The sequence below is a fragment of the Crocodylus siamensis genome, chromosome 6, assembly GCF_052110815.1.
Source record: "Crocodylus siamensis isolate JL-2025a chromosome 6, ASM5211081v1, whole genome shotgun sequence".
NCBI lineage: Eukaryota > Metazoa > Chordata > Crocodylia > Crocodylidae > Crocodylus > Crocodylus siamensis.
Window position 1 is genome coordinate 18,786,458 of NC_143400.1, and position 22,303 is coordinate 18,808,760.

Sequence of the window (22,303 nt, forward strand, 5' to 3'; positions counted from 1 at the left end):
TCTACCAATGCAAAGGAGGCCAGGGAAGATGCTGCCACAGATCTCCCTCGTGTATTGCTGGCCGGAGAACAACAGTGCCCTAACCATGCCAGCGTGACGGACCTTGCTAGGCTTTGGGAGATCTGCGGCTGCACACAGGCACCCTACTTGCATGCACCTTGGTCACCAGGACAAGTGTAGACCCCAGGCCACCAGCCCCAGGGAAACCCAGACCTGAGACAGGGCTACGGAGACCATTGGGACAGGAGTGGCAAAGAGACTGGGTGAGGAAAGCAGGAGCTGCTGACTCCAGGAAGATGCTCCCTTCCAGGCCAGGGCACATAAGAGCTTCCCCCTGTTCGGCATTGGGGGGCTGCTCCCATGCCAGCACCCCAGCCTCCCTCCAGAGACCTCACGCGTTCATCACTGTGGTGGCAAACCAAGAAAAGTTTGCAGGAGGGGCCTGGTTGTATCCCACTGCAAACAGAGGCCGTGGGGCCTCTCTGCTGCAGGGTCCAGGGGCTGGGAGGACTGGAGCAATAAGAACCAGGCCAGGGCCCAGCCCAGCTCCTCAGGCCCCCGACACGTTACATGAACTGGGGAACCGCTCCCTACAGTTGGATGGGCCACACGTGGCAAGGAGTGATTGCGCCACAAAACTGATAGGCTGCCAGCTACAGAAAGAGCCAAGCAGCGGTAAGGTTAGGGTCTGAGAAGGGCCGGCAGTTCAGGGAGAGGTTTAACTGAATTGCATTTAATTTGGTTTTTGTTGGGGGGGCATTGCAGCCCCCATCCCCTTTCCTCCGAGGGAAGGAGACTTGCTAGGGAGGATGGGGGGAGGCTTGAGGGCCAGAGGTGCAGGTGAGGGGGAGGTGGGGGTGGGAAGAAGGGGGCTCAGTGGCCCCCCCATGAGTGCTGCCCTGAGCCAGCAGGGAAGGGGTTAAGGGGCGGGGGGGCCCAGGAAAAAACCTCGGCCTCGATTTCCCCCCGTGTGTTCTCCCACGCGTCTCCTTGTGCAAGCCGCGTGCCCACCTCTGCGCCGCTGCGTGCATGTGCGTGTCCACATGTGCACGCCTGCGCGCTGGGGGCAGCTCCTCTCCGGCTGGGAAGGAAGTGGTGAAAGAGCTGCGGCCCGGAAGGCCGGTGCTGCACGTGCATGCACACTGACACACACACGTGCAGCTCGGCGCACACGTGTGCCCCCGTGTTGGTGGGCTGAAGCCACTTCGCCAGCTCCGAGGCATGCGCAGGTCGCTGCGCACGCGCAGGAGGTGGTCAGTACGCGTACACCCGCGTGCACGCATATATACACACACACACACCCCGTAGGCGTGCGTGTGTAGTTGTGTACGTGCAGGGGTGTCACTTCCTCTAGTATAAAACGTGCGCCTGGATCGACACATACACACAACCTGACGGCAGTGGCGCGCGTGTCCGTGTGGGTGCAAGGCGTGTCCGACGTACCACGCACGCGCGCCCGCGTCCAGCCCGGCTCCGCCCCGGGGCGCGGGACACGAGCGCTGCCCCGCCCCCACCCCCAGCCCGGGCACCGGGGTGGGGGTGACGACACCAGCGGGGGGGGGGGGCGCTCCAGGGTCTGCCCCGCCCCCGTGGCCCGTGTCAGGAAGGCCCCCCCGGGCTCGGGTGGGGAGTGCTGGGGACTGGACTGGTGTGACGTGACCTCGTTCTCTTGTCCCCGGGTCCCCTGCCTGGCCAGCTCGAGGGGACACTGGACACTGGGGGATCTGCGGCTCCTGGCTGGGGCGGCCAGAGCCCCGTCCTGGGCCCGGGTCCCTGGGGGAGGCAGGATGGGGTGAAGGAAAAGCTGCCTCAGGCCCCCCCGAGAGGAGCCCCCGCCCCACCAGGAGCCGGGTTACGTGCTGGGGGCCTGAGCGGAGGTACGGGGAGGCCTGGATGCCTGGCCCGAGCGAGGGGCTGGGCTCCCTGAGAGCCTGTGGGGTGACAGGGCCTGGATCTCTGTCCCTGGGCAGCCCCGGTGCGGCAGCAGCACCCGGGGGAAGTTCCTTTATCTTCGCTGTGGTGTTTCCTAACCTGGGGTTGGGGGGCCAGTGGGTAGTACTCCAGAGGCAGGAGTTTTCTCTGCATTCGTGTAGGTTTTCAGTTACCAGCGCGCACTCTCATACCTAGAAATAGGCTAGCTACCTCGCCAGCGAGCCTCACTCCCTGCCCCGTTGATCAGACAGAGCAGGGTCTCGCAGGGACATTCAGAGACCATGTCTAGCAGCCCAGCATTTCTCCAAACCCGTGGAAAGCACCCAAATGCACCCACACCCGCAGGCTTTCCTGAGCATGCTTCTTTCTCTCCACATCCTCTTCTCACTGTCCTTGGCAACATTTCCACTTGGACAAAGCCAGCAGTGGCTTTGCTCAGCTTTAACCAGCTAGTGGCTTTTTAGCAAGCTTGGTGGCTCCGCAAGGCCTCATGGGAACGGACACTGGCAGTTTTTGTGGTTGCTGAGCACTACTGTGATCCTTATCAATGCTGAGATCCCAATCACTCCTTTGTCGTACCCACCTTGAGCCCTCTGTGCCCCGGAATGGGCTGGTGGGCTGTTCAGGCAATGAGTTTTCCTAGTGACTTTGGGCTGTTTTTTATTTACAGGTAACCCCAGGCCCCTGTCTCACTGCACATTCCCCCAACACAGAAGAGACCTGGGACTGGCCAGCAGATGAAACCTCCTTGGGCTGCTTCCCCAGATGCCCCTGGGGGCAGGTAAGACATGGTAGTTCTGCCCTTTCCAGCAGCAGGAGGCAGTGCCAGTCAGTGGAAAACTTGTCTTCTGAAGTATTTTCTTGGGGACTGGTTCAGCATATTGCCTGTTCTCCTGGCATCCCCCTAGAAACCATTCTCACCCGCTGGAGCAAGGGGCCCTGTTTGTTTCCTCCGCCGCCGCCGCCTCTACAGCAGGCACGCATAACCACAGAGCAGTGAAGCTTACTGCACAGCAAAAGTGTGCATCTACATGCACGCACACTTACTGTGCAGTAAAAATTGTTAATCACGAGTAAATTTGATACCTGCAAATGCAGATATCAGATTTACTTGCAATTAGTAACTGCGCAGGAATGCATATATAGATGCCACCCAGGAGCTGCTGCCTAGCACTGCAGTGACATAGGACTGCCAGGCCCGTGCTGTCCATGCCTGCAGGGTGCTCCAGGCTCCTGCCAGGCCTGTCAGCAGCCAGGTCCAGCAACAGGCAGCTTCTGGCTGCTGAGGCCAGCTCCTCCTGCCTGCAGCCCACACCCAGCAGCCTGCCGAGAGCCTGCAGGTGCTATGGGGTATTGCCTCACTGCACAGCTGTCAGTCCCAAGCTGTGCCTCTGCACTAGGTGCTGCAGGCAGTTGCCTAGGCCCAGCAGCGCGTGGAGGCCCAGAGAGTCAGAGCAGGACTCCCCGCATCACACACAGGTGGAAGACAGTGCAGAACTTTACTGAGCAGGTGTGCCCCTGCAGTTGGGCGGTCACGGGGCTGTCAGATGCCAAGGAATGCATCGATACCAGCGGCGATGTCCTCCTCGGTAACGGGGGGCAGAGAGGTGTAGCACAGCCACAGGCCGCCCTCCAGGCAGCGGCGGAGGTCGCGGGGCAGCCCCATACTGTCATAGCTCAGGGTCCCATGCCAGGTATACAGGTTTGTCAGGGGCACCATGGCCAGCAGCAGGACGTAGTGTGTCAGGCACCCCTCAGTCGTGCAAACAGCAGGGACATGCTTAGGGCGCAGCGGCAGCACAGTGGGGGTCTGGCCCAGGGTGCCCCCCCCCAGAGAAGACTCCTGCGAGAGGGCTGGGGTGCAGGCATCTCCTCGGCCCTGTTGTTTGGGAGCCCCATGCCTTCCAAGACTGGTGCTGGCTGAGTGGCAGCACAGCAGAGCAGTTGGCCTGCAGGAGGAGGTGGGGGACAGCGGGGTCTGGAGCCATGGGAGCAGGTGCTGCCAGGAGCCTGGCCTGCCCTGCCCTGGGAATGGTGCTGAGGAGGCCGTCTTTTCTTTGCAAGTGTAGCCAATCTAAAGTTATTGCAGGATGCCCAGGTTAATTGCATAATATATGTAATGTAGAGCAGAAGTCTTATAAGACCTGTGAGACTTTAACTTTTCCATCTCTCTCCTCTCCCGTACACTGGGCACATCTACATTAGATGCTACGTTGCTATAGCTATGGTGATGAAGCATTAGCAGGCACGAACTGTAACACCGCTGCTACTGTGCAGTAGCAACAAGCTATCCCACAGTAGGGTTGGAAACAACCCGCGTGCTGCCGGGACTGTGCAGTACCTGCGGTTACTTGCTAAAGCAAGTACTAAATGACTGTGCAGTAACAACTGTGCAGCTGGGCACACGTGCAGACGCGCCCACTGAGGCTTGGGGGCTGACCTAGGCACATGCCAGCACAGGGGAGTAGCAGGGCTTTTTGCCTTTGCCAGTGGTACCATGCCTAACCTATGTCTTGTTGCTGTCCTCGTTGGGTGTGGTTGATGTGTTTCAGTTTTATAGAACTGTAGAAAATTAGTGTTGGAAGGGACCCCCTGCTCCAACCCCAATTAGATCATCGCAGCAAAGGCTTTGTCTGCCTGGGTCTTAAATACCTCCAAGGATGGAGAGTCCAAAACTTCTCTGGGTAACCTGTTCCAGTGTTTTACTGCCCTCCTAGTGAAAAAGTTTTTCCCTATATCTAATCTCAACTTCCCTTGCCGCAGCTTGAGCCCATTGCTCCTTGTTCTGTCATCTGCCACCACTGAAAACAGCCCAGCTCCATCCACTTTGCTACCCCCCTGCAGGGAGTTGAAGGCTGCTATTAAATCCTCCCTCAGTCTTTTCTTCTCCAGATTAAATAAGCCCAGTGCCCTCAGCCTCTCCTCAGAAGTCATGTCCCCAGCCCTGCAACCATCTTTGTTCCCCTCTGCTGAACTGTCTCCAATTTGTCCACATCCTTTTTGTAGTAGGCGGCCCAAAACTGAACACAGCACTCCAAATACTCCATCCCATCTTCTAGGTTGTTGATGAAGATCTTGAACAAAACTGGCCCCAGGACCGACCCCTGGGGCACTTCACTTGATAATGGCTGGTAAACATTGAACCATTGACTACTACCCCCTGAGCCTGATGCTCCAGCTAGTTTTCTGTCTGATTTTTCCAGGAACTAAGGTGAGGCTGACTGGTCTGTAGTTCTCTGGATCCTCCTTCCCTTTCTTAAAGACGGGCACTGTTTTTGCCCTTTTCCAATCATCCAAGACCTCTCTTGCCCACTGTGAGTTTTCAGAGATAAAGACCAGCAGCTCTGCAGTCACATCAGCTCCCTCAGCACCCCTGGGTGCATCATGTCTGCCCTATGGGCCTGTACACATTCAGATTTTCTAAATTGCCCCTAACCTGTTATTTCACCATTGTTGGCTGCTCACTTTCTCCCCAGGCTCTGTTGCCTGATCCATTCTTCTAGAACTGACCTTGCCTGTGAAGATTAAGGTGAAAAAGGCATTGAGCACTTCAGCTTTTCTGCATCCTCTGTCACTAGGTTGCCTCCTCCATTCAGTAAGGGACCTACACTCTCCTTGATCTTCCTCTTGTTGCTAACGTACTTCTGGAAACCCTTCTTGTTGCCCTTCACACCTCAACTCAGAAGCTGTCAGTTCCCAAAGGGAGCTGGAAACCTGAACACTTGACCTGAGCTGCTGCCACAAGGTCCTGGCATCACCCAGCTTAGCCAGACGTGTGTTGTTCAGGCAGGTATGTGTACACACTCCTTGTGATGCAGGGACACTAGTTGTGCAACACAATTGATTGTGTAGCTTTAGCAACAAGTTAGGCAGATACTTGTTTGGGATCCTTTGTATAGAGGTGACTGTCTTAAGCAGGAGGTTGGACTAAATGATCTGTGGAGGTCCCTTCCAGCTCTACTTTATTTTCCTTCTTCAGTGATCTGCTAGTGAGTATGGTGTACCGTATTTTATGATGTATAGGTCCACATAGTGTACAAGTCGACCCCATATTTCTGTAAAAAAGTTAGGATTTTTGTAGATCCGGTGTATAAGCTGACCCTGCCTCAGTGTGTGAGGTGCTGGAAGCCTGGGCAGGCTCGTGGGTGTGCTGGCAGGCTCTGGGGATGTTGGATCAGACTGCTGGGAGCTCAGGCAGCACACAGCCCACTGGCAGCCGTCCCCGCCAGTACTGGGGGCGCTGCCACTGCAAAGAAGGAACTGTCCCCCTGCCCCCACAGCTGAGGGGCTGCTCAGCTCCATAGAAGCTCCAACACCCCCACGCTGCCCATGGGACAAGCCAGCCCCTTCCCGGGAGGCACTTGATGTCATGGCAACCACAGGAACCTGCTGAAGGCAGAAGCAGAGAGGAGCTCGATCCTGCTTTCAGTAGAGCTTGCCCACCTTCCTCACAGGCCATGTGCTGCTCGAGCTCCCAGGGGCCTGATCCAGTTTCCCAGGAGCCTGCCAGCACCCTGCCTCTCTGTGGCAGGGCGTTGACACAAGGTCAGGCAGCACCACTTGCACGAGACAGTGTGTAAGTTGAAGTGGAAATTTAAAGACTTATACACTATAAAATATGGTTGTTGTAATTTTGCTCATAGAAATGCTCAAAAAGGCTGTGTGTGTCCTAACAATACCTGGCTTTGCCAGGGTCTTTTCCCACTAGTCTGGAGTTACTGATGTGCTTTCAGTCTTGAAGGCCTCTGCCACATGTTACATATATTACACAATTTACTGGTCAGTCACATAATAAATTTAGACTAGCCACATATACAAAGTAATTAGCAAATAATTCACTGGCTAATCACTCAATAGATTTAGACTGGCCACAAGTGCAAAGTAACTATCATTCTATAAAATGTCCATCCGGCTATAAAAGAGCCAATCAACTATGAAGTTAGTGCTTGAAAATATGCAACAACTTTGTAGTCAGTTTCTATCTAGCTTGAATTTGAATGCGTGGCAGGGCCTGAAGTCTCTGCAACTGTGGTGCTGGCCAGAAGTCACTGCCATGGGTTCCCAACACTAATCTGGTCTTAAAGAGTGGCCACAGGCTCAGTTCAGTGATAAAAAGTGCAGCCAGGTTTATTGTTTACAAGACATGGCCCTAACACACTTGTGGTCTAGCAGACAAGTTGTTAACGCATGTGTGGGCATGACAAGGAGTTGGCTCCCTAAGCCAATACAAAGTTTTCTTCATTTCTAATTTTCCTTTTCTACGGCAGTCAACACTCATTACACATTATGTTCCACCAATACCTGGACTGTCCTGAGCTGTCCTGTGCCATGGGCCTGCTCCACATCCTGATCTGGGGATTCCTGTTCCAGGCTTATCATCCTGTACTGAGTTGTTCTCCACCTTGTACAGCCATTTGCCCCTCCCAGTCTCTGATCGACATGTCGGGTTTCACTTTTGCAAGTTCAGGCATCAGTCAGGGTCACTGATCAGACTGACTCTGGCCAATGCTTTAGCAAAGCCTTTGCATGAACATTATCTATATATTGACTGAATAGTCCAGTGAGGCTACAGCTCAGTAAGGCTACAGTACAACTCCAGTGAGGCTACAGTGTGGATGTTCTTCCCCCCCAGCAGGTGCAGAGACCCTGAGCTCAGCTAAGGAGCAGCCTTCTGAGGAAGGGCCTGTAAACCTGGAGCTGCTGAGTCCATCCCCAGGAAGATCTGGGGCGAGGGGACCTCTGACACCTGTTCTGAGATGAGTGCATGAGAAGCTGGGCAGGTGCCCACAGCAGAGAGAGAACATGGATGTGAGCAAGGTACAGAGTGCAGTGGGGTGGGATTTGTGAGTCAGGGCAAAAGCTCATAAGCCTCAGGTGTGCGGGGAAGAGCCAGAGCTGAGAGACCTGAACAGCCACAAGAGAAAGCTCCACCAGCAAGAGGCCTGGAACCAAACGGAGCCGGCAGGGAGGGCCTGAAGGGAAGCAGGAGCTCCCTGGAAGGCTGGGACTAGAAATACTGGTCTCAGCACTAGGAATGCACTGATAAGAGATTTTAAGGGTCGGTTCCATTAGCTGATTTTTATGGAGGCGTATTGGCCAATACCAACCAATTTCTGGATGCAGCTGGTAAGTCCATTGTGGAAGGGCAGGAGGGAGGAAGGGGTGTGGTGGGGGCAGATCATGCTCCCGGTGGTGAGGGAGGGTGTGGGGCAGGCAAGGGTGGGCATGGCACAGCCGCAGCTCATCTGGGGGCCACAGGGAGGGCATGTGCCCCCTGGATCTGAGCAGGGTAGGGCGGGCTGGAGCCAGGCCTGTGCCGGGCTCTTCTCCGCAGGGGCTGGGTTCAGGGAGGGTGGCGGCGCTGGGACGGGGCTACTGTGGGATGCTGCAGCCACTCCAGATTTCACTGTAGCCCCCCTCCCAACCCCCGCTCCCAGTGCTGCCACCAACTGCCCAGCACAGCCCTGGCTCTTCCCGGTGCATGGGTGGAGGCGGAGGCTGCGCTGGGTGCAGGGTGGCAGCGATTGGGGTGGGACTGCAGTGAAATTTGGGGTGGCTGCAGCCCCCTCCTCAGCCCCCTCCCAGTGCCACAGTGTAGCTGTCCCCCACTGCACCCCACGTACAAGCTGCAGCTCTGTCCTGCACCTGCCCCCACCCCTGCCCCGCTCCCTCCCTCACCATGGGGGGGTTGATCTGCCCCCCACCACACCACTTCCCTCCCCCCTCCCCTTCCACCACAATGGACTTACCAGCTGCACACAGCTCTCCACGCTGCTGGGCTGTGCTGCTCGCTGCCTGCATGCTGCGCTGCAGTTGCACACACGCACAGGCATTTATCAACCAAATTATTGGCCACATGAGGCTGATTTCCAATACAGCCAATTTTCTTTATAGCGGTGCCAATCCAATATCGGACTGAGTATCAGTGCACCTCTACTCAGCACCTTTGGGTCTAACACTCCCTGCCTCTGAAAGCACTGCCTCCGCTTCCTCTGATGGCTGCTTCAAGAGAGCATTTTAAGACTGGGGTCCCAGGAGCAAGCCTCTCTGGGCACTCTGGCACCTAGCTAGGACCAGGAAGCATGGGGTGAGGGTCTCCTCAGCTGAGCCCACAAGGTTCCCCCTGAAAAGCATGGAGTGGCTCTGCATCTAAGTCCAATAGGTTTCCTCCAGCCCAGGCAGTGCCAGGGTATCACGAGCTGGCAGTTCACTAGGAGTGAGTTGTTTTTCCTGACTCCTGGAGGAAAATCCAGTGTGCCAGAAAGAGAAATGAATCCCAGTCTCCTGGCACCAGTGCCTGACTGGAGTAAAGGACAAACTCTCAGAGTTGCTTATATCTGTTGGACCCCCGCATCCAAGTCTGTCAGTGTGAGTTGCGCCCAAGGAAAATGGACACTTTGTGATTTGGGGAGCAGTGATATCATTGTCTCTGTGCATGGGGTTGCAATGCCACAGCCCCCTTTTTCTTCTGCTTCTAGGCTGAATTTACACCAAGTCCCACCTGCTTCATCCCACCCCAGACTGTTAGGAATCCTCATCCCCTTCCTGGCTCTACTCCTTCTCCTGCCCTTCATTTCCACTCCACACCCAGACAACAGGGATGGCTGCAGCAGCCCCAGATCATGTAGGATATTGGCAGGGAGGCTCCCTGTGTTTTGTGAGGGTACTAAATCTCCTGGGATTTGGGACCTGAGGAGCTCCCCACCCCAGAGCCTCATGGGGAGAAAAAGAAGAGTCCTGACACCACCCCCAGTGTTTCCTGGGTGTTGTCTGGTGGAGAAGGGTGAATTCCCAGGGTCCCCCTCCCAGGCAGGGTATTCTCCCTGTGAGTCACTGCTGTAAAAACAGCTTCCCCAGAGGAGACTTGGGGGCCCTGGACTGCCATCTCTGTTGGTGGTGTTACAATGGGAGTGCCTCCCTTGCAACCTATACTAACAGGGAAAAGCTGCGGTGATTCCCTGGACGATGTGAGCTATAGCAGACAAATGCTGTGCTCTGTCTGTAGAACCATCTCCATACCAGACCCTTTCCTGGAGCAGCTGCATCAGCTGAGCAGTAAGACTCAGGCTTGTGGAGGCTGGAGCTGATGTTGTAATGCTTATGACTGTAGCTCCCGGAGGCGTTTGAGGACGTGGCCGTGTATTTCACATGGAAGGAGTGGGAGCTGCTGGAAGCTGGAGACAAGGGGCTTTACCAGGACCAGACGTTGAGGAATTACCAAGTCCTTGTTTCCTTGGGTAATGTTCTGGTTCTTGTTTTCCCCCCTTCCAGAGCTGTGTGAATTCAGGAATATCCCATTCTTCTCTGTTCCTTTATAGTTATGTCCTGCATTCGGGCTGGTGGCTTAAATCCACTTTCACCCCACGGCTAAGCCTCAGGCCTCTTGTCCGCTTTGTGTTTTTAGATCCTCTGTTTGTTGCAGATGCCTTCACTGGGGTCTTCCTCTTGCTCTCACCCCTGTTGTTTCCATGTCCAGCAGCTTATTTCCAAGATGATTCCCTTTTGCCATCCCAGCATGTTTGTACCATCTTCAGTTCATTCATCCAGCAGTTATCCCTTGTGAATGAGTCCACCTTCCTCTCTCTCTTTCCTATTGTATTTGGTCCAAGCCTGTAACAATCCCAGCAGGGAGACATTGCAGTGCTCTAATGGTGACAAGGGATGTCGCCTGTCCTCACCTTTGTGCCTCCAAAAAAAGTGGCTGTGGAGGCACAAAGCTGAAGCAAAAAGTCCTCCATACCCTTTGTTGCACCACAAACACCTAAAATTCATGGCAATGACGAAGTTGGTAATAGACTGTGCTGCTTGCTTGCAGTGGACATGTGTTTGCTTTGTGGTGGGGGTGCTTCCCATGCTCGCCAGCTGCTCTGTAGCTTGAGGGTCCCCTGGATTTTCCAAGCAGGATTGGGACCCTGGGCACCTGCCTGGCTTTCCCCTCTTTAAGAGACGTGCTTGGGGAAAAGTTTATTAAAGAGGCCATCCTTGATGGACTGGCAGACACCAGCATCCTGAGGAATAGCCAGCATGGGTTTGTTGCAGGTAGCTCTTGCTTAACCAATCTCATTTCCTTTTACGACCAAGTGACCTATCACCTGAACAAGAGAGAAAAGATTGATGTCATATATCTTGACTTCAAAAAAGCCTTTGATCTGGTATCCCATGATCACCTCTTGGCGAAACTGGCCAGTTGTGGCCTTGGGTGCACCACGATCCACTGGCTGGGCAATTGGCTCCGTGGTCAGACCCAGAGGGTGGTTGTTGACGGAAGTCAATTGTTATGGTGCGCTGTGACAAGTGGGGTCCCCCAAGGCTCTGTCCTGGGACCCATATTGTTCAACATCTTCATTAATGATGTGGACACTGGAGTCAGAAGCGGACTGGCCAAGTTCACTGATGACACCAAACTTTGGGGCAAAGCATTCACACCTGAGGACAGAAGGGCGATCTAGGCTGACCTGAACAGGCTCAGCAAATGGGCGGACGAGAACCTGATGGTATTTAATGCTGAAAAATGCAAGGTTCTCCATCTTGGGAGGAAAAACCTGCAGCATCCTTATAGGCTCGGCAGTGCTATGCTGGCTAGCACTATGGAAGAAAGAGACTTGGGGGTCATGGTTGACCACAAGATGAATATGAGCCTGCAATGCGATGCTGCGGCTAGTAAAGCGACCAAAACGCTGGCTTGCATCCATAGATGCTTCTCAAGCAAATCCCAGGATGTCATTTTCCCCTTGTACTCGGCCTTGGCGAGGCCGCAGCTGGAGTACTGTGTCCAGTTTTGGACCCCACAATTCAAAAAGGATGTGGAGAAGCTTGAGAGAGCCCAGAGAAGAGCCACGCGCATGATCAGAGGTCAGGAAAACAGACCTTATGACGACAGGCTGAGAGCCGTGGGGCTCTTTAGCCTGGAAAAGCACAGGCTCAGGGGTGATCTGATGGCCACCTATAAGTTTATCGGGGTGACCACCAGGAACTGGGGGAACGTTTGTTCACCAGAGCGCCCCAAGGGATGATGAGTTTGAATGGTTATAAACTACTACAAGCCTGTTTCAGGCTGGACATAAGGAAGAATTTCTCTACTGTCCAAGCCTCCAAGGTCTGGAACAGTCTGCCATCGGAGGTGGTTCAAGCACCTACATTGAATACTTTCAAGAGCAAATCCTCCAGTGTCAAGTTCAAATAGAACAAAAACACAAGCCACCTGCTGCATAAAATAAAGAGTTTCCCTCCTTGGGGTCTATGTCACCTGCAGGCCTGACCTTCATGGGAGTCTTCTCCCCTAGCTCCCCTGGGTGGCTTGTGTGCACCCATCTGCAGCCTGAGCTTCCAAAGGCCTGTCTCCCTGCCACAGGCAAGGACTGCCCTTTGCATGGCTTGAGACTAGGCTTACATCCCCAAGCCCAGTTTCCTTCCAGCCCTATGACTGGGTCTGCAGCTCTCAGGCTGCTTATAGGAGTTTAAAAAAAATGTACTTTGCCGGAAGCAGAAGTGCATTACTTTGACCCAACTCTGCAGTGTCTGTATAGATCAGCACTTGATCTGTATAGATCAGTGTCTGTATAGATCACTTCAGCAGGGCTTTTTGATGCTTTTATCTAATAGCTGATTCAGTAAGCTATTACAGAGGTTTTCAACCTTTTTAACAAGTGTTCCCCTTTGGTCTCAAAGTTTCAGCTCATATACCCCCTTTTTTCTTGTTTCTAATGGTGCAGGAGGCAGATTGAGGCCCCTGTGGTGAGGGAGGGAGGGAGTGGGGCTGGGGCAGGCAATGCATAGGTGCAGGGATAAAATATTTGGGGGGCCTGAGCACGTGCATGCGCACACATCCCTGCAGCAGATGCATGGAGGGAAAGAGCTGTTGGGGTGGGAGGCAGTAGATCAAGGTCCCCGCAGCGAGGGAGGGAGTGCGGCACAGGCAGGAGCAGGCGCTGGGGTCAGGCCCCCCAGGCCTCCGCTTGTCCCACCACCTGGCCCAGCTGGGGTCCCACTCACCCCAGCCCCTGTTCTTGCCCCATTCCCTCCCTCATTGCAGGGCCTCAATCTGCCCCCTCCCCAGTGGTGAGGGAGGGAGTGGGGCTGGGGATTGAGCCCTTCACAGTGCAAGAGGGAATAAGGCAGGGGCATATCATTCATTCCTGCCCCACTCCCTCCTGCACTGTGGAGATTGTCCCACAGCCCGGCCCGGCTTCACCAACTAATGGCTTTTTCATTATGCTGACTGTTTGCATAGTAGTGTCACTTCACGCTTTCTGCCACATGACAGTACTGCTCAGTCAGCATCTCGTGTAGATGCAGCCAGTCTGTATCCGAAGAACATATGCATCCAGGCGTCACCTCCTGTGAGGATCCACCCACTGGATAAAAAGGCTGCTATAGTTGTCTCAACAGTTATTATAACATCCTCCTTTTCTATGCACTGCCAAAATTAATTACTTTCTCTCCCATATACAAGCTTTCATTGTCACCAGTGTTTCACTGGCTCTTTACGTTGAAGAAACATCACTGCAAACATTTATTGAGAATAAACCCATTTTTTTCACCTCAAATTACTCTAAAAAAGGTTGCATAGATAGCTATGAGTTTGTCCACCATCTCTATGTTCAAATCAGTACCTCCTTGCACATCACAAATCACCACATCTCTGCCCACCTCCCTTGAGGCCACTGTGAGCTTTTTACCCTTTATATACGTCTGAGGGGCTGATGCTTTATACTTCATAAAACCATCATTCCAGTTACTTGGGTGATAGAGGTCATGATCTATTGAAGGTTTCTACCTGTTGTGGCCTGTAGTCTACCTTAAATGCCCTCCTTTCCTTTCACTCCACATTAAAATGTTTGACTCCATTGGGTCCTTTCTCTAAGTCCCATTTGGGCTCTGGATGGTGGAATAGCCATTCTCTATACACTCCCCAAAACAAGATACAGAGCTCCCACACCAGCCTAAGCGTCATCCTTCCTAAGTGTCCTCCTTTGAATCCTCACTAGAATATTTCAGTCCATTGGATCCTTTGTCCAAGTCCCAGCTGGTACTGAATGGTGGAATAACGTGTACGCTCCCCAACACAGGATATCAAGGTCCCACACCAGACTTAATCTGCCGCATCCAGCAAGGGGAGATGGAGCTCTGGGTCTGTGATGAGGAGGAAGCTGGAGAAAGATCATTGTCTGAGAACTTGCCTCCAGGTAAATCTTGAAAATCCCTGCCCCACTTCCACCCACACCTCCACTCAGAAGCTCTCGATAGCCAGGGGGACCTGGACACCTGAACACTTGCCTTGAGCTGCTGCGACAAGGTCCTGGCATCACACAGCTTAGTCAGATCTGTGTCGTCCAGGTAGGTGTGTGTACCCACTCTTTGCACTTCAGTGATGCAGAGACAGGTAACTGGTCCCTTCTTCCTCTAATTAGGGCTATTTAGGCAGGAAATCTGCCTTCAGCCCTTCCGACATGTCTCTCCTTTCACCCTCCTCTCAGTTTCTGTCATGGAAGGAAGGGGCTGACCACTGGGAAGTAATAAAGTGCTAGGGACAAAGCCCTAGCCTGTGTTTCGATGAGGCACACATCTGGTGTCCCTGGGGTACCAGGAGCTTAAATTGGCATCCCCCCTCAGCAATGCCAGAGTTGATAGGCCAGCCCAAGGTGACCAAGCCTCTGTTATATCCTTCTAGCAGGGCATGGTCTTGTCTGAATTGCCTCATGCCAACTATCAGAGTTGGCAGAAACCCTGTGGGGGTTATTAAGGGTTGGGTTGTAGAGAGGCTGGCTGTCTGCTACCCAGTGCTGCTAGTCTGGTTGCTTAGTTTGAACTGGAGCTCTGCTCCTCCCCTCTTTAACAGTCAGGGTAATAAAAGCAGTGTTCAATCAATACCTCTGGCTACATGAAATGCCTACTGAGTGCAGTTCAGATTCCCAAGCTTTTGTGTTTTCGGGGGATAGAAGCACCTCCTCATTTCCATGAGAATGGCCCACATTCTGCTCTGTAACTGGGGCACAACAGGGTGCAAGCTGAGACTTGAGACCCGGAGTCCATGTTGAATCAGGCCACTTGTTCTTACAGAGTAACTGAGGCCCAGCTGTGCTCTGGGGCACATCCCAGCACAGGAAAATAACACATCTTTCCCTTTGCCAGCTGGGGAGGGACTAATTTTGGGGCTCCTATCTCCACCCAGCAAATGCTGAGACATTTGGCAGAGGTAAGCAGCAGCAGCCTCCTGAGGAAGGGCCTGCCAACCTAAAGATGTTTCACTCCAGAAGCCAGCTCCTCAGCCAACAGGTACAGAGAAGAGTGGGGACGCAGAGGAGCCGGGAAGGATTTGAAGGGCAGAGAGACCTGGAGAGCCACAAGGTTCCTGGAGGGGAGGGGCTGCATGTATGTGAAGAGCCTGATGACAGCTTTGGGGACAAACAGGAACTTGGGGCTCACAGAGGAACCCACTGGGGAGGGTATGGCCAGCCCTGTGCTGAGCGCAAGGAGAGCTCCTACCATACATGCCCTCTCCTTGGGCACCAGAGAATGCACTCAGGGGAGTACCTCCACCTCTGCCCAGAGTGCGGGAAGAGCTTTGTCTGCCTGAGCGACCTCCGAGTGCACCAGAATGTGCACGTGGGGGAGCAGCTGTACCGCTGTACCGAGTGCAAGAAGAGCTTCACCAGGTGGGATTACCTCCAAAGCACACATGTGTGCACATGTGGAAGAAGCCATTTTCCTGCCTGCAGTGTGGGAAGAGCTTCAACAAGAGCTCCACGCTGAGGCAGCACTGGCATGTGCACACAGGAGAAAAGCCATTTTCCTGCCTGCAATGTGGGAAGAACTTCACAGATAGCTCTACACTCACACAACACCGGCGCGTGCACACAGGGGAGAAGCTGTTCTCGTGCAGGAAGTGTGGGAAGAGCTTCGCCAAGAACTCCACGCTCACCACACATCTGCGCGTGCACACAGGGGAGAAGCCGTTCTCCTGCAGCCAGTGTGGGAAGAGCTTCACTGAGAGCTCCAATCTCACCAATCACCTGCGCGTGCACACGGGGGAGAAACCCTTCTCCTGCAGGCAGTGTGGGAAGAGCTTCACGCAGAGCTCCAACCTCACCAATCACCTGCGCATGCACACAAGGGAGAAACCCTTCTGCAGCCAGTGTGGGAAGAGCTTCACCCAGAGTTCGACACTCACGAACCACCTTCGTGTGCACACGGGGGAGAAGCCATTTTCTTGCACCCGGTGTGGGAAGAGCTTCACCAAGAGCTCCACATTCAACAGCCATCAGCGAATGCACACGGGGGAAAAACCATTTTGCTGCAGCCAGTGTGGGAAGAGCTTCACACAGAGCTCCACGCTCAAGCAGCACCTGCAACTACACACGGGTGAGAAGCCATTCTCCTGTGCTCACTGTGGGAAGGGCTTCATCGAGAAATCCAATCTCACCAAGCACCAGCGCGTGCACACGAGGGAGAAGCCACACCACTGTGCCCAGTCCCTGAAGTTCTTCCGGCAGAGCTCTTCCCTAAGCAAGCACCAGCGAACCCACAAGAGCAGGACAGTCGCACAGAATGGAGGACAGTTTCCCTCATCCTCCCTGGGCAGTGGGAGTGAGGGTCCTGTACCTGGACCGTAATGCCCCCAGCTCCCTCCTGCTTCCAGGTAGGGTGTCCTCTGTGGGATGTTGTGGTAGCTTCTGGCAGCAGCTGGGACAGAGAAAACAACAGGTAAGAGCTAGGTGATGGAGCCATGTAGCAGAGAGTGTAAGAGCTGGAGGGATACAAAACCAAAGCTGCATGGAAAAAAGACATCCTTTCTTGAACTATTCAGTCCTAGGCTACTACCTATGGGGAGCAAGGCAACCCCTTCCTTTTCCTTCCTGTGACATTTGGGACATCACCATTGTTTCGGGGCGGGGGTGTTACTATCCTTTTATTATCTTGTTTCATGTCGACCAAGCAGGTCCCCAGGCTCCCACAGGAGAAGAAGTTTGATGAGGTAATAAATGGAACATCCCTGCATTGCCCAGGAGGCGCTACTTCACTGTCAGGGCGGCCAGGATCTGGAAACAACTTCCAAGAGAAGTGGTGCTGGCTCCTACTCTGGGGGTCTTTAAAAGGAGGCTAGATAGACACCTTGCTGGGGTCGTTTGACCCCAGGATCCTTTCCTGCCCATGGCAGGGGGTCGGACTTGATTATCTGCTCAGGTCCCTTCTGACCCGACCAACTATGAAACTATGGTTCTCAACTACTTTCTTTATCTTAGGGAACTCCCAGGGTAGTTCACTGCTTTGCTTGTTACATGGGGTGGGGGGGAGGATGGATTCAGGAAATAACTGTTTTTCATCATCCTGAGAACACTTAGCCTCTGGTTCCCATGATGGAAACATCACCACTGTGACCTTCCTCCTTCATAGTCACAACCCAAGTGTGACTGCAGAAGGGCTCTTGTCCCATGCACCCAGGCTGCCCCTAGTTTTCTCAGTGCCTCTTCAACCCAGTGCTAGCTGTAGGTGCCAGGAAGGTGAGCCATAGGACTTCTGGATCTGCGAGACCATGTCCTGGATCGCAGCATCACCCACTGTCTCTAAGGCCCCACCAGTGAGCTCTAGCTGGCAGTGTTCATCCATAAGGCCAGGAATGCCAGCCAGGGAAGTGCAGTGAGATGGGCCACGTTCCCAGTGCCAGCCAGCACATGCTGGTCAGGTACAACAATGCAGGGGTCAGGGCAGCCAGGCCTTGCAGATTTGAGATGAACAAGGGAAGCAGATTGAGATGCCATATCCCTTGATGGTCCTGCCTGTCCCTGTCCTCTAGGTCACAGCTGCTGTCTGTTCCTTTTCCATGCCAGTTCCTCCCATTGATTTCCCTGGATCCACATCCTTGATGCACACATTCATGCAGACACTGCCCCCCTCCCCCAAACTTTGGGGCTTTTGCTGTGTCCCTAAGGAAACCTTCCAGGGGGAACAGCCCTAGCTGATGGCTTTTTCTCTGCTGCAGAGACAGCCCCATTGGCCAATACACCTTCCAGCCTCCCTCTGCTCACGTTAAATAAGTTAACCTGTTTATTCTCTGCACACACGCAGGCCTCCATGACCTTAATCCCCATGACACAGGACATCAGGGCTGAGGGCAAGTGCTGCTTTTACCACAAGGCTGAATACATCAGAGAATAGGCAGGGTCCGCTGCTTGGTTTGGGTCAGAGAGGAGCCCAGAGTCTGCCACTTGAGCTGGAGTTCATGCCTAGGCCATTTGAGTGCCTTCTAACATTTTTTAACCTTTCCTTGCTTTCTCCCAGCCACATCAAGCTGGTCCAGCTCACTGGACTGGTTCAAGGACAGCTTTCCATCCAGGCTAGAGCATGGCCCTTTCTTTCTTCTCTCACCTGTTACCTGCCCACAGCCACTTTGTCTCAGCCAGGGACACAGTAACATTTGCTGACCTGATCCCACCTGCTGCTTATTCAAAAGGGGAAGAAGGCTGCGGGGGAGAAGGGGCCTGTGGCTGAGGGGTCTCAAGGGATATCAGAACTGGCTAGATCTGCTGGGTCTTTAAGGTGATGCTGATTCTTCCAGTGAGGCTATGGAAAGGCTGAAAGCAAATCAGCAGTGCCAGCTAGAAAGCTTGACGCATGTTACTGTTAATGTACGTCACAAAAAATTAAAACTGACTTTCAACTGTAAAATCTTCTAATGTCACAATGAACTCATCTCTTGACTATTTCACAACCCTTGTGTCATAAGGTTACAGACTTCTCTTATCCTTCTGGTTTCCTTGTGGTAGATTAGCATGTTTTTGATGTCTTTGCACCATGTGCTTTGTAGTTGTGCTGCAGGGTCGCTTGTGTAGCTTTAGGGATAGGCTAGACAGAGACTTACCTGGGATGGTTTGGATAGGGCTAACTGTGTCTCAAGCAGGAGATTGGATTCTATGAGTTGCAGAAGTTTCTTCCAGCCCTACTTTACTTTTACTTTTCCATGATCTGCTAATGAGCATGGTGCCGTTCTGGTCTTACCCACAGAACTGGTAGGTAAGGCTCTGTGTGTCTCATGACAATACTTGGTTACACCAGGGTTTATTCCAACTACACGTGTGAAAGTGAGCTTTCCCTCTCAATTAACCTGACCACAGTATGGACAAGAGGTGGGAAAAGGGGCTGGGAAACTCTTATTTTGGAAGATGTATTTTGCCAGAAGTGAGCAGCTGTCCAGCAAACCCCCTTCTAGGAGCAGATTGGCATAGCCTGGTCCCCTCCACTCTTCTGCTGGGGGGACAACAGAGAATTGAGCATAACCTAGCAGGAGATGAGATGAGGATGGCCCAATCCAAGACAGTGGATCGCAATAATCATAATCTCCATACAACTCTATAACCTGTAACACAAGGCCTAAATGGGTGGAATGGAAAGGCCAACCATCAACCAGCCATCTGACCCCCCTCACTGAGGGAGTAGCATACCTTCCGCCCTGTCCCTCCACCCACCACCCCTAGCTGGGCAGCTCTTGAGCCATGGCTATGACAATGGCTGGGGAAGGGCATTCACATAGCAATTGCAGCCCTCAAGATCAGAAACCACTACCCTCCCCCGCCCCCCCAGCCTTGGCAACTGGCAGGAGGGTCCTACACCAGAGGGATACTTGAAGCCCTCTTTGCCCCCTGACAGATATATGGGAACCAAAGATCCCAAGGCGTCACCAGCCTCTGAGCCTTGATATCTGCAGGGATACCATCAGCATTTATGGCCCCATGAGGCAGTGACAAGAACGCATGACCCTCAAACATCCAGCCCTTACGCATCCTCAGAGAAGAGAAAGCTGTTCCCCACATCCCATGCCTTCTGCTGCTCATGTTGCAGGCCTGCTCACTGTGGGATAAGGGAGTGACCTAGACTTCCTGCCCCACAGCTGTGGTTGGCATCTCCACAGTGGGGAGCACACTGGTGACTGAAGCTCCACTGAGGGCACCTGGGTGAAGGCAGGAGGAACCCCACCATGACCCCCACACCTGCAGGCTCAACTGCCTATCCCTGTTCCCTAAACCCCTCAACTCTCTCACTGTATGCCTTCTCCTCAAACGCCATTTGCCTTCAATTCCATGCACCATTGCCCTGACGCCTGTGACATCTCAGTGTCCCCACAGCACTTGGTGCCTACTTTTCCTCCATAATCCCCTAACAGTGGCCCTGACCCTAACTTCCCACTGTCCTTTGCCCCCCCACAGCCATCAGACTATTGCAGCCACCCTCATTGCCTGAGGACCCCAAACTGTTGGCAGAGACTTTGGCAAAGGTCTGAGGTGATGGGTGGGCAGGGGCCTTGTGGAGGGCCTAACAGGAATTAGGGAAAGGCTTCTCCCTTTCACAGCATCTTCAATTTGCCTCGTCTTTGAGACCTTCCAGGCTGCTTTTGTTCTGGGCCCTCCATTAAACTTTTTCTGCCTTCCCCAGTCTCTGGGAAGTGTTTCCTGCCTTGGCTAAAGTCAGGAGAGTCCTATGAGAAAATTATCTCCGTTTTATTCACAAACTCAAATTTGTGTAACAGAGTTACTTTCCTGGCCAGGTCTCTGCCTCCAGTCTTCCCCTGTCTCTGGGCAGTTCGCCCACTCCACTCGCCTGCCATGCCTTGATGAAAATAAAACTTGAGTAAAAGACTACCTTTTGTACACCCTGATGACTAGGGCCATAAGTGCATGCTCTGACCATCCCTGTACATGCCTCGCAAATGTTCCACTGTGTGTTACCTCTCTGGCCTAGGTCCAGAGCAAACTGGGCACACAGTTGTAGCTCTACCATAGTACCCCAGATGGCCACTCTCACACCACCCCCTCTCTCACCAGGATCCCATTCACTCCATCAGCTCTCACCCAGCTTCTTTCATACTGCCCGGCCTCACCCAGCTTTGGGCTTGTCTCTCCAAGCCTCAGTCAGCCCCAGTGTAGTCTGTAGGGCATCTCCCACTGCCCTCATCTGAACGTTTGCTGAGCGACTCTACAAATGCTAGCCTACTTCACTCCTGGCCCCTCACCGGGCCTCCATGCCCGCACTGGGCCTCTTCCCTATGCCCTTCTCTCTCTGGGTCTCTGCGTTGATCCTCTCTCTCTGGGTCTCTGCTCATGCCCCCAGGCTTTACCCTGCTGCCTGGGCGTGGCTCCAGGTCCCTCCTCTGACCTGGACTCTGCCTTAGGGCTCCTAATGATCCTGGACTCCCCGTGCTGTGCTGGAACACCACCAGGGGTGTGGGGTTGGGGTTATAAGGTGCCCTTTCCTGCCTTTCACTGGGGAGGTAACTGACCTGGCATTTTCTGGGGGCTCCCATGCCACTAGAAGCCCCACCCTTCCCCAGCAGGGTGCAGTTCATGTCTTACCACAGGAGCCTCCACCTCCCCAGAGCTGCTTCCTTTACCTCCAGGTCCTTGAGCAGGAGCTCAGTCAGCTGATGTTGCTGCCTCCCTTGCTAGCAACCAACTGCCCTCTTTATATATCTAGCCTGCATTTGAAAATGGCCACTGCAGTCAGCCACCTGGCAGCTACCTGTTTCCAGTCTTTAAAGTAGCAGGTACCAAAGGTGCACTGCCAGAATCTGCATTAACTGGGATGGTTTCACTGCTAAAGTTCAGGAAACAGGATACCTCAAGAAGAGGAAGAGCCCAAGGGCATGTCAATTAAGTGCTCTGCCCAAGACTTTAGACCACAGGGCCATATCCAGACAAGCGTGTCCATGCAGTATGTGGCACTGCAGACCTGTCTGCAGCATCACACCCCACACATTCAGGAGCTTCCTGCACTGCTACCTTGCAGCCCAGACTGGGGGAGGAAGGTTTGACCCCAGGACATCTTGGGATCAAAAACCATGCAGAAAAACATGGAGCAGTGCACGTGGAAGCAGCATGCACCACCCAAAACTTGAGCCTAGCCAGCCAGAGCTATACTCTGGCTGTCAGCCAGGTTCCTAGCTGCAGGAGTGCCACATCTGCAACTTCCTGGGCCCCCAGAATCCCAGGTAAGGCTGCTGAGCCCATCACAGTTGCCAGCCTCAGGCTCCCCTACCCCACCCCAGGTAACCTGTTGCATGCCCGAGCGTGCTTGGCACAGGCATTCTCCAAGGAAAGTGTGGCACTGCTAGTTGTTCCTGGGGAACCAAATGCCTGTGCTCATCTGGATGTGGCCTACGTGTGCAAAACATGCTGAATAGTTCTTGTACTGTTATTAAAAATTTGCTTTAATAGCTTTTTCTTTTAAATTGCTTTTAAATTTGACTTTTTGGTGTCTTCTAAAAATTTGTTACATGTTAATATTAATTTTTCTTTGTTTTCAAAAAAGCATCTTTGGCAAAGAAAAAAAAACCTTTTTCCAGAAAAAATAACCCAAAAACATTTTTGCAGAAAATGAAATT

General features: G+C 53.4%; 1 protein-coding gene across 1 annotated transcript; it reads left to right on the forward strand.

Annotated features, from left to right (window-relative positions):
- Positions 1-1,885: 1,885 nt before the first annotated feature.
- On the forward strand, positions 1,886-19,159 carry LOC149861369 (uncharacterized). The gene is given in 6 exon segments (XM_090055664.1): positions 1,886-2,713; positions 7,565-7,749; positions 10,043-10,169; positions 14,001-14,117; positions 15,104-15,598; positions 15,601-19,159. Coding segments are annotated over 5 exon segments (1,698 nt in total). The 5' UTR covers positions 1,886-2,713; positions 7,565-7,734; the 3' UTR covers positions 16,545-19,159.
- The last annotated feature ends 3,144 nt before the right edge of the window (positions 19,160-22,303 follow it).